General features: G+C 42.2%; 1 protein-coding gene across 12 annotated transcripts in view; it reads left to right on the forward strand.

The window, feature by feature from the left end:
- Cd44 (CD44 molecule (Indian blood group)) overlaps positions 1–15,584 on the forward strand; it is an 82,984-nt gene extending 67,400 nt beyond the window's left edge. For all 12 annotated transcript variants that reach the window (XM_027422375.2, XM_027422377.2, XM_035446272.1 and 9 more), the window contains 4 exons: positions 2,116–2,175; positions 6,336–6,407; positions 8,403–8,481; positions 15,156–15,584. In XM_027422375.2, coding sequence (XP_027278176.1) covers positions 2,116–2,175; positions 6,336–6,407; positions 8,403–8,481; positions 15,156–15,360 — 416 coding nt within the window. In that variant the 3' untranslated portion in view covers positions 15,361–15,584. The remainder of the gene's footprint in view (positions 1–2,115; positions 2,176–6,335; positions 6,408–8,402; positions 8,482–15,155) is intronic.
- The last annotated feature ends 638 nt before the right edge of the window (positions 15,585–16,222 follow it).

The following is a 16,222-nucleotide window of genomic DNA, read 5'->3' on the forward strand; positions in this document are numbered from 1 at the left end:
ACTTGATTCAGCTAATATATTTTAACTATTTAGTAAAGCTTCACCAATTTAATTGATTTTCATATACTGGTATCTTTCCTCTGAAATTATCTTTAATAGGTAATGATGGACTGGTTCATTTCATTTTGGGTGATGGTTTGGTATATGAACCTTTTCTACTCCTGGTGTGCTTCAAAGTTCATGATTCACTATTAATAAACTGGGATCCTCACTTTTATTGTAATTGTAAACAATGACTTACTCAACTAAATCTGTCATGGACTCAGCATGAGACCTTTCTCTCAAATAAGCAATCTTCTCTACATCTCTTCTTTATTTCTTTGTTTGTATTAAGAAACTAACTCTGTAGAAAGGGGAAAAAGCTTTCTGTGGCTAAGAAACTAGATGCCCACTCCTGCTAGTGCATATAGTCCAGGTACCTCTACCATTCAACCACTAACACCTTAAAGATTAATAACCTTAAATACACACACACACACACACACACACACACACACACACACACACACACTTGTAGAAAGACACAACCTCCTCCACTCTCCCAAAAGACAAAATAATGATCTCATGGGAATCACATATGCAAAACAGATGGTAGTGGTGAAGTTCTGATTGACAGAGGGAAAGAAAACCCAGGATGTCATATGCATGACATATTTCCTTTGGCTTTCCACTCTAAGACTTCAAGAAAAGGATCTTTAAAAATACCAATTTCAGCAATATTGGCAAGCCCAAGCCCCCTTTTACTCTGAAGGCTTTTTGCTTAGTGTCCTTATTAATAACCATCTTTTCTTCATTAAAACTTCCAAGTGCTGCTGTAAGATTCCTGCAGAACGAATCAATTCTAGGAGTGCCAGCAATGTTCTCATGCAAAAATGGTCCCCTCCATCATGCCACTTAATGGATTTAAATTTGAAATGGCAATCTTAGTTATAGTTTCTTAGGTGGCTTGCAGAGTCTAATTGCTAACAAGTAAAGTGCTTACCAAATTCGTACACACATGTGCTAATCCCATCTGATAACTGTAAGAAAGGTGGTGGTATCTGTATTTCTCCCAGTTCTCTGTGAATTCAGTGATTAGTAAATGGGTTCCTTCCAGAAGATTCACAAATGATATTTCTGTCAGTACACATTTCTCAGTCTACACGCTCAATGCAAAGCACTGAACCATGAATGGCAGTGGTGCTGTTGGGCCTGGTGATGGTGATGGCTTTGGAAATGGTGACTTTGGTGGTGGGACTCTCACGTGGTGTTTCAGCAAATGTTGTTGTCCATCATTATAACCATTATCTGAGGGAAAAAAAGCAGTCTCTCATAAAGTTAGGAGCAATTCCAAGCAACCCTCTCTTAACCAGGGAATGGTGATCAGCAGCTCACTGTATTCTCTTTCTAGGCATCATTGTAATGATCTGTACCAACTTTAGGAGCCCTTGATCTCTGTTTATGTTTCCTATATGCTGAATCTAAGATTTCATCTCGGGATTTAAATTTAGCCCCTCTTGAGTTTGTCACAACCTAAAGTTTTCTGATGATAGATATTTGAGAAGATGGGATCATATCAATGACTGTTGAAAATGCAGGTGTAAATTTGAAAAAAAAATCAATTGAGATTTATTCTGATACCCAGCTCTACGTCATTCACGCTATTTCACTGTTTCTTTTTTCACTTACGTTTGACCTTTCTCCTCTAAACATTTTATTTTTTCCCTTTGAGTCCTTGCCTCATTCATCCCTAAGATTCTTTTGTTTTAGACTCAGAGAAACCTCTTTCACTATCTGAGCCAGATCCTATTTAAGTGATTATATTCCAGTATCAAAGCCAAGAAGTGTCCCCTTCAAACCCCAGCCACATGAAAGCATTGTAGTATTTTCCCCCGGAATACTCTGTTCTTGGATGTCTACCCACAACATACTTTTAGCATCCAGGATGGCTGGTGTTGCCTCAGTTTCCTTAATTTTGATTAAGACTCTAGTTCACTCATCAAGGTCTTAAAGATGAGCTGTGACTTCATTATTAGCAGATGATGTTTTTCTGAAAACGCACCTGGTGGAAATGAAGATGACAGTGTGAGTGGACACACAGTACTGACTATTTTTTTTTATTGCCTATTATTCTAGAAGACCAAGATTCATTCGTGGACCCCAGTGGGAATCCCCACACTGTGACCGAATTAGCTGGTGAGTTTGAAATGTTTAGTCACTTACTATTAAGATCACTGAATCTGATGATTGCTAATGAACCCTGAGTCAGTGTCTCTAGAGAATTGTTTCACACTTAAAAAGAGAACACACATGTATTTTCAGTCACAGGGAGGGCTTAGTAAGTCACTTTGCTGGACCCCACCCTGAAGTTTCTGATTCAGTAGGTCTGGGGTGGAGCCCAAGCATTTGTGTGCCTAATAAATTCCCATTCACCCTGATACTTCTGGGATGGGTACCACAGTTTGAGAACAAATTCTCTAGAAAGGAGATTCTATCTGAAAGGGTCTGGAAGAATTCACGCAGTACTTCTGTGCTGGCTAGTGCTATGTCAGCTTGACACAAGCTAGAGTCATTGGAGAGGAGGGAACCTCAGTTGAGAAGATGCCTCAGTAAGATCCAGCTATAGACAAGAATATGGAGCATTTTCTTAGTGATTGATGGGGGAGGGGCCATCACATTGTGCCTGGGACCACTGCTGGGCTGGTGGTTCTGAGTTCTATAAGAAAGCATACCGAGAAAGCAACAAAGAACAAGCCAGTAAGCAGCACTTTGCTCCATGGCCACTGCATTAGCTCCTGCCTCCGGCCAGGTTTGAGTTCCTGGACTGTGATATGTAAGCTGAGTAAACCCTTTCATGCCCAACTTGGTTGGGGTTATGGTGTTTCATCAATGGTAACCCTGACTAGGAGAGCCCCCATCTAACATTGTCCCATTCCAGAGTCACTAAGAGAACACTTTTGACGTAACATAGCTTGTGTTTGATTCTCCTTCCTCCACCTATAAATTGAGTAAGATGATCACAGGGCCTGAGATTCAATGTCTTAGCTGATAATCTTGAGATATTGTCACAGGGTGCCCTTTCAAGACCAAATGACAATGAATACCTGAAAGTGTTTAGCATAATTCTGGCACCTGATGAAGTAGCCAGCACTTCAGAATTTACTATATGCCAGAAAGATTAAGCAAAACATTTTATTTGTACATTGAACTACATGAAACTGATATTTCAGTCGAGTAAGTAAGCCCAATGCCAGGGAGTTCATAGTTAATTTTCTATTAACTCATCTAATTACCTTGCCAACCCTATAATATATGAAAACACTATTATCATCTCCTTATTACAGATGAGGAGAATAAGGAATGGTGAGAGAAGGTAAGCAACTTGCCAAGTTGATATGACCAGAGAGTAGTGGAGCCAGGTTTTAGGCCTGGGGTCTCAGATTGCCTCTCCTAAGTCTGGTCTGGAAGAAAATTCCATAATGACCATAATTATGGCCAGACATGCATTATTAAATAGATTGCTGTTGGCCATGACTCAAATCAACTCCTGAAAACATTACTCCAGGCAGCAAAATCTGACATGAGGCAAGCTTACTTTTAATGCCTAATGCTGGGGTTATAGAGAGTTTCTCTCAGTACTTCCTACCATGAGCTTCTGATCATCACAAATCTATGTGGTCCATAGGGACCAGGAAATCCATAAAAACTAGCATCCTCTGGTGTGGACTTGTATGTGGGACAAGGACTGCCTCCAGGGTTCAAGAAAATGTGAGGATGGATATTTACATGGAGGCATTGATAACATCCCTTAAATGTAGGAACTTAGAGGTATAAGGCTCATTAGAAATTACCCTGAAGTAGAGACAGATGTTTCGAGCTCACTGGAGTCCTTAGCACACTTGGTCTTCCCCAGCTCTTATTTCCTTGTCAGTAAGAAGAAAGACCATGATACCTACTTCAGTAATCTAGGTTCTATGTGGAACACAAGGTATTGAGGATGTAAGCAGTTAAGTTTGAAGGCATAGCTTCCAAAACCAAGAGACCACCACTATTGTGAGTGTGATGTGTGGACCAGTTGCAGAGACTGCACACAGAAGCTTGTGGGAAGATCCTAATCTTGTCCTATCCAGATGCAAACTGGATCAGGGTCTGGGTTGATCTAAGCCCCTCCACTTCAGCTGGTTTGTATGCTACACTCTCCACTGCCTTTCTCACTGCTGAAGCCAACTGAATGATCTCTGTGCCCATGTCTGTGGTAGGGCCCTATCTCCAAACTGGTGTGCCCAGTGTCCTGCTTTGCAAAACTTGTTCTCCAGGCCTTTTCTGCCCTGATTGGATTTATGGAGCTCTTGGGCACAGGGAAGCCTGCTGTTTCTGGCCTCTTGGTCTTTTGCTTGAAGTGAGAATCAGGTGGGTGGGAACTAGTCTTTTTCCTTTGGCTCCTATGCAGGTGTCTATTGTTTAACCAGGAGGTTTCATCTTGTGCACACACCTAGTTCTTTCCTTGCTGGGAGCACTTCTTTGGAAAAGGAAAATAGATTATGATCTATTAGTGGCCTCCCTTTCAAATATCAAAAGCTGCCGTGCGTCAGACAAAAGAGACCAGTGGGAGTGACTATACCTTTACAGTGGTTTTCAAGGCCAAAGCTCTACAGTTTGGATAGTTGCTATGCCATGACTTGTGCATGCATAAACTTGCCAATTGCCCAGGACACTGGCAGGTGGGTAGAAAAATTGCCATGGACTCCTTTGAGATCTGTGAAGCAGAGACCACAGTACAGGGCTGTGGAAACAGCACAGAAGTTACTTTGCTCCATTTTGTGGGAGCTTTAGCACAGCACAAAACAGTCCAAACTGAAGTCATCCTATGTAGTTAGATTTCAGCATCCACTCTACAGAGTCTAATGTTTGGCTCTCTCAGAAAACACTCTTTTAAGCCCAGCCATCCTGGCCAATGGGCTAGCCAAAAAGTCTTTCCTAGGTTTTTCTCCCCTTGGTGGCCTTCAAGATTCCAGAACAGATTGCTATTTAGTGAAAAACAGTAAAGGAAAAAAGAAAACAGAAAACCAAGAAATTTCCTTTGAAATGTAATGTCATCCTTGGTTTGAAAAGGCATCTGGATTCTGACTCATAGATGGTCTGTCTCACAATGCTCCCTTCCAAGTTGGGCTTTTTGTTCGTTTCCTTGTTTTTATTTTAACAGTATAAAATATTTATTTTTCTATTGTGTTTCACTGTATTAGCATAGACTCTAATAACCTTTTATTTATAGACAGAAAAGGCCATTGCTCCCCCTTCCTGCAAAAAAAAAAATAGTGTTCATATCAGTGCCTATGTATGTCCTGGTTTGCTTTCTATTGCTGTGATAAAGACCATAACCAAATCTTTCCTTGGGGAGGAAGGTTTATTTGGCTTTCATATTCTGAGTCATGGTCCACTTAAGAAAGTCAGGGAAGGAACCTGGAGGCAGAAACTGAAGCAGAAGCCGTGGAGGAATGCTATTTATGACTTGCTCTCCATGGATTGCTCCACTTGAATTCCACCCAGGACCACTTGTCTAGAGTGGCACTGCCCTGGTGAGCTGGTCCCTCCCATAACAATCATTCTTCAAGAACCCCCCCCCCATAGATTTGCCTACAGGTTAATTCGGTAGAAGCATTTTCTCAACTGAAGTTCCTTCTTCACAGGTGACCCAGGCCTGCTAGTATCAAGTTGACAAAAAACTAAGCAGCACAAAGCACGTGATTTTTAGATTCACTTTGGACTTTCTGAAGCACATGAATACATTAGAGATATTATCAAAATGAAGATGTTATTTATGGAGGTTTGGAACTAAACTTGAGATATCCTATTGGTAGCCAGCTCCCTACTGATAGGGCCCTGCTTATAGGCAAGGTCTTAACACAGAACGTTATAACTACACACAGCTACTACTATCATATACTTTGACCTCTGTAAGACAACAATGAAGGTGTTTCTGCTATGATCCTCATTTTATAAGTGAGAAAACAGAGACTTGGAGATGATAACTTGGTTCAGCACAAGTAGCTAGTAAGTTAGGTTCTACACCCTGGGTGGACCAGCACTGGAGCTCAAGTTCAAACAGTGTCCATCACTATTCCTTACAGCAAAAGTAATATTTGTAAGCCTTAGCTTAGTCACACTGAACTTTCCTGGGAGTTGAGGAGAGAGAATGTATCTTTTGTCTAACACTTTGTAGATGTCTGCTTCTTGAATCTGTTTATAACGTCTAGTGAGGCAGTGGTTGGAGGCTAGCCCAGGACAACACTCTGGAAGGAACTCCTGGCTATACATTCCAAATTTGGGCTGAAAGAGCTTGTTGCTTCTCCCCTTAGGACACTCAAGTGGGAGTCAAGATGGTGGGGTGAACACAACTTCTTCTCCAGGGAGGAAACCTCAGATTCCAGGTGAGTTTCACACCATGTAGCAAATGGAAGCTAATTACAGTAAGATTCTCAGAATATCCTAGAAGAGGCCTCATTAAATGCACATCAGGCACCTCTTTGCAAGCTTAAGGATAAACAAAAATATGATAGCCTCTTCATAGAAAAGGAGGGGACCTCTCTTTTTTCCCCTCTAGGCCCCTCATGTCCTGGAAGAGTTTACATGAGGCCTTCCTCAAAGAACTGGTATGCCAGTTACTCACATGAACGATCCCCCAGGTGACCCCCCATGGCTCACCCAGGTCCTTCCTATCTCAACCCGGTTCTCCCTATGTTTCTAGGGCTGGAGATGAAATGTGTAATTCTCTTTGCATTGGTGGGAAGGGCAGGGAGGAGATATGAGACCATCTGTGCTGGGTGGAGTGAAAACATTCTTCTTCTCCCCAAACTACTTTTCTTTGAGGAACAGTCTGTTCATTCAGCCAGAAGAAACGTTTTATAAAGAATCGCATGTACAGGGAGGGAGCTTTGACTTCTGGCTGTCCCATGCTGCAAGATTTAGCATTTCATACAATTTCTCCTTGTAGCTTGGTGTTGAAATTGAGCATGTGCAAAGGGGGGATTTCACAAAGGAAGTTTCTCTGCATGCTGCACATTACCCTTTCAATGCTTTCTTTGGGGGGGCCCAAACAGCTTCCCTGTGGGTCTTGCTCCTTTGCTTCAGCTTGATGACCACCCGAGAAGGCAGAAAACTTCCAGGGAGGAGCAGACAGGGGATGGATAGGCTGAATTCAAGCAGAGGGATTCATCCTAGTGAAGGGGAAAGGAACGTGGAACCCTCAGTGTTGGAGGTCAGGCAGATGGGGGAAGAGAACAGAACAGAACAGAAATGGCATCATCCCAACAGTGACCCTGCTTTCTTGAGGTGAGCCAAAGAGGATGCCTCATTTGACAGGAGGAAAGCAAGACTTCCAACTAGTGGACAATGACTGACAACTTTCTGTCTTTCCTCTTTGTCAAGCCTTCGTTTACTCCACACATCTGCAACTGAATTGATTCAACTTGTCAATCTTATTGAAGCCGGAGTTTAAAACATGTGCATAACATTGCATTAATCCACAAGTGCTGCATAATTATCAAATAAACTTTAGAAAATACAGCTTAGAAAATGGATAGAAATGCAGATCACTTACTGTCTATCTGAGTACCCAAAAGTACTTAAGTCTTAAAGATGTTCTTCCTAATATTTTTTCAAAGTAATTTATTTCAAAACTGCTGTATGTGCAGCTTAGCTAACATTCTCTGTTGTCAGTTCCACTCTCCATGTCATTAAAAGCTTTCCCTTGAATTATAGCACTTAACAAAAGTGGATGTATCCTGATTAATTTATTTAATCCCTCACCATTGGACATTAGGTCAGTTTCAACTTTCGTGGTTAGAAATAGCATAATGATGAACATCTTTACAACACACTTTGAGATCCTATAATTTTCTGAAAGTGTAAATTCTACATAAAAAAGCATGAGTGTTTTGGGGTCTGTTGCCAAGAGCAGCCGAATAATTGAAATGACTGGCAGAAATCTACCTTAACACTCACCATAAGAATGTCCTTTGCCCACTGGGTTATGAAACCCATCTTTGCTTTGAATGAAATATAAGGCAGATGCTCTTACATAGGCATGGAATGTTTCTGTTAAGAAAAATGTAAATTTCCTTTAATCTATTTAACATTTCACCAATAACACATACAGGCTTCAGCATCTTGTTTGATATGCCTTTGGAAAGAACTTTCTTCCAGCAGGATTTGACTAACTGTTCGTAAAAGATTAATCGAGAAGCCTGTTGGATGGAACAATTGCAGCCAAGTTTTTCGTAGAATATTCTAGCTGTACCTATTGGTCAGACCTCTCTGCAGAGTGGACTAGGGTTTTTATTTGGAGCATATCCATTTTAAATTGCATTTTTATTCCATAAAGTATTTGTGAAGCTCATGTATGTCCTTTGGTTCATTCTCACCAGATTGGCTCATCATCCTGGCATCTCTCCTGGCGCTGGCTCTGATTCTTGCTGTTTGCATTGCTGTCAACAGTAGGAGAAGGTAAGAGAGAGAACCCTTTCAGCTTTCCACTTTGAGGGTTATCCATGATGCTCTGACTATAGCCTGAAGCCCTGGTACCCTGGGGCATGGTTTTCAGCCTGACACCAGACCTCCTGTATCAGAGCTTGTTCTTTAACAAGATCCCAGGGATCCAATGCATGTCTTAGTTTAACAAGCCTTTCTCAGTCCCATTCTTCAGAGAAATAAAACATCAGAACCCCTCCTTTTAAACAGTGGTTGAATCTTACTGTTCTTAATTTTTCATGGTCAAACTCTTATGGTGACTATCTGATAGAAGTTATGAAATATATCACTGGGAAGTCATATAATGTGTATATTCAGCCATTGGTTTGTTAAACAAGCATTTACTAAGTTCTTTCATGAGTCACAAAATGTTGTATAGTAAATCAAGAATTGGTCATCTTCTTTTGACCATTGGAAGCTTATGGAATCTTCTAGACCCTGCCCAAAGTTGGCATGGGCCCTGGGTTTGTTTTGTTGTTTGGTTCTCTGTAAAGATGTTATTTTGTGTTTTCCAAAAGTTTTAATTGAAACTTTCAGGGATTCAGGGCATTGACCCAGGAAAATCTTTATCACAGTGGGGTCCATGAAACAATGATTAACTTTCCTAGGCAAGAAAATAAGTTCAGCACCACAGAACGGGCAAACAGGCTGCTCACATCCATGAATCCCCTCCCCTCCACCTTAACAAAGGCTCGGTATTTCAAAAGTTATTATAATATTTCAAAAGTATTTCAAAAGTATTCAATATATATATTATATATATATAATATATATATATATATATCTTAAATAAAAGGTGAAATGCAGGACCATAGTAACTCTAGCAGTAGGAGATGTGAACTTAATCCAGGGTACTCCAAAAAACATCTAAATCTGCAATCTTCACAGACACTTTAAAGATTCATTTTTTTTCCCAAAGTGTCTGCTACAGACATTAAGCTTTTTGTAAACAGCCATTGTGGTTGCCTCATGGAAGGTTAGAGTCTTCCGGCTAAACTGGGTTGACTTTGCTGTGTCTCTATATCACCCTACAGCCCCCCCCCCCCCCCCGCCAATGCCTCAGATTCTGAGATGTCTGGGAAGAATTATACACTTCATTGTTGTTGGTTTTTTCTTCTATTTTTTATTTAAGTTAGAAACAAGATTGTTTTATATGTCAATCCCAGTTCCCTCTCTCTTCTCTGCCCCCCACTAACTCCCTATCCCATCTCCTTTCTGCTCCCCAGGGAGGGTGTGGCCTTCCATGGGGGATCTTCAGAGTCTGTCATCCTTTGAAGCAAGACCTAGGCCCTCCCCCATGTGTCTAGGCTGAGGGAGTATTCCTCTATGTGGAATGGGCTCCAGAAGTCCATTTGTATGCTAGGGATAAATACTGATCTACTACCAGAGGCCCCATAGATTGCCAAGGCCTCCTCCCTGACACCCATATTCAGGGGACCTTGATCAGTCTTGTGATAGTTTCCCAGCTATTAGTTTGGGGTCCATGAGCTCCCCCTTGTTCAGGTCAGCTGTTTCTGTGGGATTCACCAGCCTGGTCCTGACCCCTTTGCTCATCACTCCTTCCTCTCTGCAACTGGATTCCAGGAGTTCAGTTCAGTGTTTAGCTGTGGGTGTCTGCTTCTGCTTCCATCAGCTATTGGATGAAGGCTCTAGGATGGCATATAAGGTAGTCATCAATCTCATTATCGGGGGAGAACATTTATGGTAGCCTTTCCACTATTGCTTAGATTGTTAGCTTGTGTCATCCTTGTAGCTCTCTGGTCATTTCCCTAGTGCCAGATTTCTCTTTAAACCCATAATGGCTCCCTTTATTGTTGTTCAGAAACAATAAGCAACTCTTTCCAGCGCCCAGCATAGTCTCTGTAGGCTTTCTTATCATCTTCAGAGTAATACTGTTTTATTTTATTTAGGGTTAATGAAAATGTTCAACCAAGTCACAGCATTGCTACCTATACTTTGAGAGCATAATGAAAACATTAGTCATGAGCACTGACCACATACCAAAACTGAGGGGAAATCTAAGAGATCTCCTTTGGGCTCCTATGACTGGATAGAAACAGGCTTATTTTTAGTTCAACTTAGATGTGTAAGTTGGGGATTCCCTTCAAAGAGTTTTTATTCTTCCTCTTGGATTATTTTTGCTCAATTAAATATGAATTTCCTTTTGTTTGGAATCAGCCTTTGATTCCAGACCCTAGGAGGTATCACATATACAGTCCATAAGTTTTGCAGATGTCACCATAGAGATGTCCCCAATGCTGTTGATGTGTGGGGCCCTCCCCAAACATCTCAACTGTCCCTGAGAGCAGTTGGAGTCTGCACATTGTCACATTGTGGCATCTCATCCCACATGGTTCTCTGTCTCCTCAGTGGCAGAGAAAGGGCCTCATGGCCTCTCCTCTTCTTGTCCCCAGGCCAGCCATCACCCTAGCAACAGAAAAACAGAGACAGGCAGAAGCTGGCTGAACTAGCCTCTCACCAGAAAAGCAGCTTCATGGACACCATAAATTACTGTGTCCTGATTTGATAATTGAAAACAGATTTGCCACGCTGCTGAAGGGTGGTTAACGGCCACACAGGCCCCTTAATGTGTGTTGTCTTCCTAAAGCTAATAGCCCATCTCTAATCCTGTTAGGAGGCAAGAGCCTTTCTGCTTTGAACACTGCATTTAAGAAAGATAGGGAACCCTATTTTCATCCAAAAAATTTTGGTGGAAAATGAGGCCTCCAGAGGGGATTCATTTATCCAATAACATCTTTTGCAGGCTTCTATGGCTGTTAGCCCTGATGAGGAATGAGAGAAAATGAAGACAGTGTTTCTTCTTTAAAAGTTTTGAGGCTTAAATATGCCAGGGCCTCATACCTACTAAGAGCTGGAAATGTGGTTCAGTTAGTAGTGGATTGCTGAGCACAAATGAGGCCCTGAGTTTCATGTCCCCAGAACCTACATAAAAAGCTAGACATGGTAGTGTGAACTAACAATCCCAGCACTGGGGAGGCAGATCCAAAAGTCTCTCCCTGGAGCTTACTGGACAGTCAGCCTAGCCAAATTGATGAGCTCCAGATTCAGTGAGAGATCCTGCCTCAAAATAAATAAATAAATAAATAAATAAATAAATAAATAAATAAGGGGGAGAGTGACTCAGGAAGACACATTGACCTTTGGTCTCCACACTCATGTGCACCCAGGAGCCCACAAACCTATGTATGCACACACACACACACACACACACACACACACACACACACACACACTACTAATTCCATCCAGTCACTATTGAGGACACCTTGGTGCTCAGTGCATCAACCACACATACAAACACACAGGGGCCATGAGAATCACAGCTTCTTAATGGTTCTGGTGGGGAGGGGCTCAGAGAGGTGGCTCAGCAGTCATGAGCACTGGCTCTGGACCTCTGTACTTCGGCAGTAGCAAAATTACAGTTATGAAGTAGCAACAAAAATAAGTCTATGGTTGGGGAGTCACCACAACATGAGGAACTGTATTAAAAGGTCGCAGCATTAGGAAGACTGAGAACTGCTGATTTGGAGTAACAATCTGGTCCTGTCCGAATGCACAGGCATATTTCAATACTTAGAGTGCATTTTCCTTTGTTTCTTATTCTACCCTTCAACTCTCTGGTTGATAAACAATAAGCAAGTGAGACTTAGTTAAGTCAGGCAATTGTCCTCTAAGAACGCAGGCTATGCAACCTGAGAATTTGAAATAAGACAGCAATGTTCTCCTCCAGCCTTTGAGTTATCCTACCAGTGCTTAGAGGAAGGCCAATGGTGGGCTGGGGTTGTCAGGGTCAGAGCCCGAACCCTAGCCCCTGACTTGCCCACCCATTCCCAATAGGCTAGTTACAGTTTCACAATTCACTGTGAAAAGCAGAGAAAGGAGAGGTAGTCAGTTGTGGCCACATTGGGAAGAGGAACAAATAAAGCTATCCCATGACAACTCTTCCCCCAGTCCATCTTCAGAGTCCAAACATGAGTTTAAGGTTTAAATAGAAGGCAAGAGGTATGAACATGTAAGCGATTATAGTGAAGGCATGATGCCACCCATCATTGACCCAGCATTGTCAGAGCTCCAGATTGTCCTGCACGGAAGTTGTTACAATTTGTGGGAACTATGTGAGCTCTCTATCCCAAAGACAAGTTCCCCTCTGGCTGGCCCCAGGATTCAGCCTTTTTCTTCCCCCAAGTATGAGATTCTTTTTGGAAGAAATTCCCATTTCTTAGGGTCCCTTGTTTTAACTGTCTGATGGCCCAAAGGAGGGGCACGAAGGTCTCTCTAGGATGTTGTCATCCCTGTCGGGTGGTTACAGTGGAAGCAGCTGAAGAAACCACTAGAGTTCACATCACGTGGCTTTCATCCCATTAACGACTGCAGCCAGCACTTCTGAATGCTTACTATATTCCAGGTTCTCCTCTGATTATCCCAGGCCTTATTTCAACCCACATTGTTCATAAAACAGTAAATAGCAGTAGTAGGCAGACTATGGAGTTCCCTCTGTGTGAAGTACTTGCCCCAATCCTGTGAGGCTGACAGTCCAACAGCCTGATTTCACAAGTACATATTATCAACTGAGGCTCAGAGAAGTCAAGTGAGATGCTTCAGGTCACACAGCTTTAAGATCTCAATACCAAGCCAACTAAAGTCCTTCATCATGCATCCTGCTGTCTCTATGGACCCCACCTACATCCCCACCCCTCATCCATTTATTTTACAGTTGGAACATCTTTCCTTCCACCCTTCCCCATACCTGTGCTGGAAGATACAGAATCTGCTTCCTGTTGAGGCAGTATGGTTTTGACTTTCCCAAACAGGAGATTAAAGTTTATGACCTTGGCAGTCTTGCAGGGAAGAGCCCATGATCACAAATAATAGACGCTTTGACTCTAGACCTGGAAATATCCAGCAGCAAAGAGAACTGTTCCAACTTCATTGTTTTCAAATCTTCAGCACTGACAGGGCCAGGGTGAATGCAGCCTTTTCAGTCCGAAGCTCAACATCTGAATATGGACTCTGTCGTTCTTACTTCTTCTGCAATCTCAAACCAGCCCTTAAAGTGCTCTGGTCCTCAGTTCCCACTGCTGCAAGAGTGGGAGTGAAAGCTGCTTTAATAAGGATTATAACAAACTACTTGTACTGTGTCTGGAATTGAGCATGCATTTAATAAGTGCTCATCTATTTCCCCTCGTCATAGTTGTGAAGCTCTAAGACTTTGCATCCATTAGCCTAATATAACTGCTATATGCACAGCAGTGAGCAGGTTACAACAAGGAGGAAGCTCTGAGTCAGATTGTGTGGGACCAGGCAGGGCTATGAGAATCACAAGGGCAAGGTCAGAGTCATGCTTTCCACAGAAACCCTTCTCCTGTCTGAGAATCTTGAGTAACATTACTAAGAAATCTCAAAGTGACAACAAATGGTCTTTCTTACATTGGTTTTAAGCATCCTATAGCAGCATATGTGAAAGTTAACCAACCTTAGAGAAACAAAAATCAGTATGGCCTTGTCCTTCTGAATCAGTGTTGGTTTCTTATATTCTGTCCATGTTGTAATAATACTGACAAGGGCTGAAGGAGGAAGTAGCGGAACTTTCTTGGATACACAGATCAGAATGATTTATGATCACAGTCGTCACCGTTTATCTGAGGCTGTGGAACTTGAATGCTTCACAGGCAAACATTTGCACTGCATGGTATGGGGGATGGAGAACCAGGACTCCAGAGTCAGAAGGATCAGGGTTTGCATCCTGACTCTTTCATTGCTTGTTAACTAACTTAGAAAGACTTGGATTTTCAGATCCCTAACAATTTCTTCAGCTGTAAAGGGCTGGGGGTAATAATAGCTTTGGGTACCTGATTCTCAAAGTTGACTGCAGCAGAAGTCACCACAGTGTGGTGGTTTATTGTTTGTTCCAAGTACCACAGACTGAACCTAGAGTATCATGCATGCTAGGCAAGTACTCTACCACTAAGCTATACATATCAGACTTCTTTTGCCTTTTTATTTGAAGACTGGGTTTCATTCACTATCCAGATTGGTCTTGAACTCATTTTGTAGTCCAAGAAGGCCTTGAACTTGTGATCTTCCTGTCTCAGCCTCCAGAGTAGCTGCAATTATAGTCTGTTAAACCTCAGATCCTGGGCCCCACCGCCTTCTGATTTCTTCTTCAGTAAGCAGTAGAGTGGATAATGTCCATGTCTGAGAAGTCCCCAGGTGCTTTTGCTGCTGGACTAGGGACCTCACTTTAAGAAGTGCTGGTGTCAGTAGGCAGTGGTGGTGCATACCTTTAATTCCAGCACTTGGGATGCAGAAGCAGGCAGATCTCTGAGGTGGAGACCAGCCTGGTCTACAGAGTGAGTTTCAGGACAGGCAGAGCTATCCTGTCACAAACAAACAAACAATTAAGTGCTGGTGTTATGAGTTAGGAGGACCAAGTAGAAAGGGCACCATGCCCAGTGCTTAGCACATGGGAAGACCATGCTAACTTGTACTGATGATCATGTTGATATCCCCTGTGGTTTCAGTCATGATGATGATAGTTGGTTGATGGATTGATTGATTGATTGATTGATTGATTGATTGATTGATTGATTGTGTACCTTTTCTCATATGATGTTTTTAAAACTCATCAGGTGTGGGCAGAAGAAAAAGCTGGTGATCAACAGTGGCAATGGAAAGGTGGAGGACAGGAAGCCAAGTGAGCTCAACGGGGAGGCCAGCAAGTCTCAGGAAATGGTGCATTTGGTGAACAAGGAACCCTCAGAGACTCCAGACCAGTTTATGACAGCGGATGAGACCCGGAATCTGCAGAATGTAGACATGAAGATTGGGGTGTAGTGCCTATACCAGTAACTTGGAAAGACACCAAAATCGCAAACATGTCAATACTGGGAGCTGGGACCCTTAACAGATGCAATGTGCTACTGATTATTTTTATTGGGGGTAGTTTCTGCACAAAATTTTCTATTCCTTTTGCATTTTGTTAAAAGTCTGTTCCAATTTATGAAAACAGCATTGCTTTCTGAAATGAGGGCCCAAAGAATACTCCATTAAGAATTTGACTCTTCCAGCTCCTTCCTAGAGGTCTTGCATTCCCAAGGGATGCTATGGATGGCTTCTATCAAATGCAAATTCCTGGTCCCTATTGAATCTTTTCCCTAACCTAAGTCCCAGGTAACAGCCACCAGCCAGGGACTTACCCCAGGGCTTAGAGGGATTGGTCTCTGGGAAGAAATTTGAACGGGTCCATATTGCCTCTCCAGCAGCCCAATCTCGGGCATTGCTTTCCAGTGGGGTGGGAGATCAGGTGTACTGGTTACATACCTTTTTTTTTTATAGACTCCCCTCTCTGCTGGAAAATTTTCAGATGCTTCTGAAAGAACCCCAAAGGGTGAAGCTATTTATCTGTAGTAAGCTATTTATCTTTGTTTTTGAAAAATCAAACCCTGGAGGTCCTTTGTTCAGTATGACTTTTTTTTTTAGTTTATTTTTGTCAGAAGCATAACAGGGTATAAGTTGATTCATAATAAACACCTGTCCATCTTCCATATTGACCTGTTGTGCTGTGATCCTTCAGTTTCTAAACCAGCAAGGTTTGAGTCTTCATAGCATATCAGGATGACTTTAGAATGGTCCTCCTAAACCTGTGCCAGAGCATCTATGCCCAACTCAGGTTCACCAGGCTGAATTTCCTAAAAGA

This window comes from Cricetulus griseus, chromosome 6 (assembly GCF_003668045.3).
Source record: "Cricetulus griseus strain 17A/GY chromosome 6, alternate assembly CriGri-PICRH-1.0, whole genome shotgun sequence".
Taxonomy (NCBI): domain Eukaryota; kingdom Metazoa; phylum Chordata; class Mammalia; order Rodentia; family Cricetidae; genus Cricetulus; species Cricetulus griseus.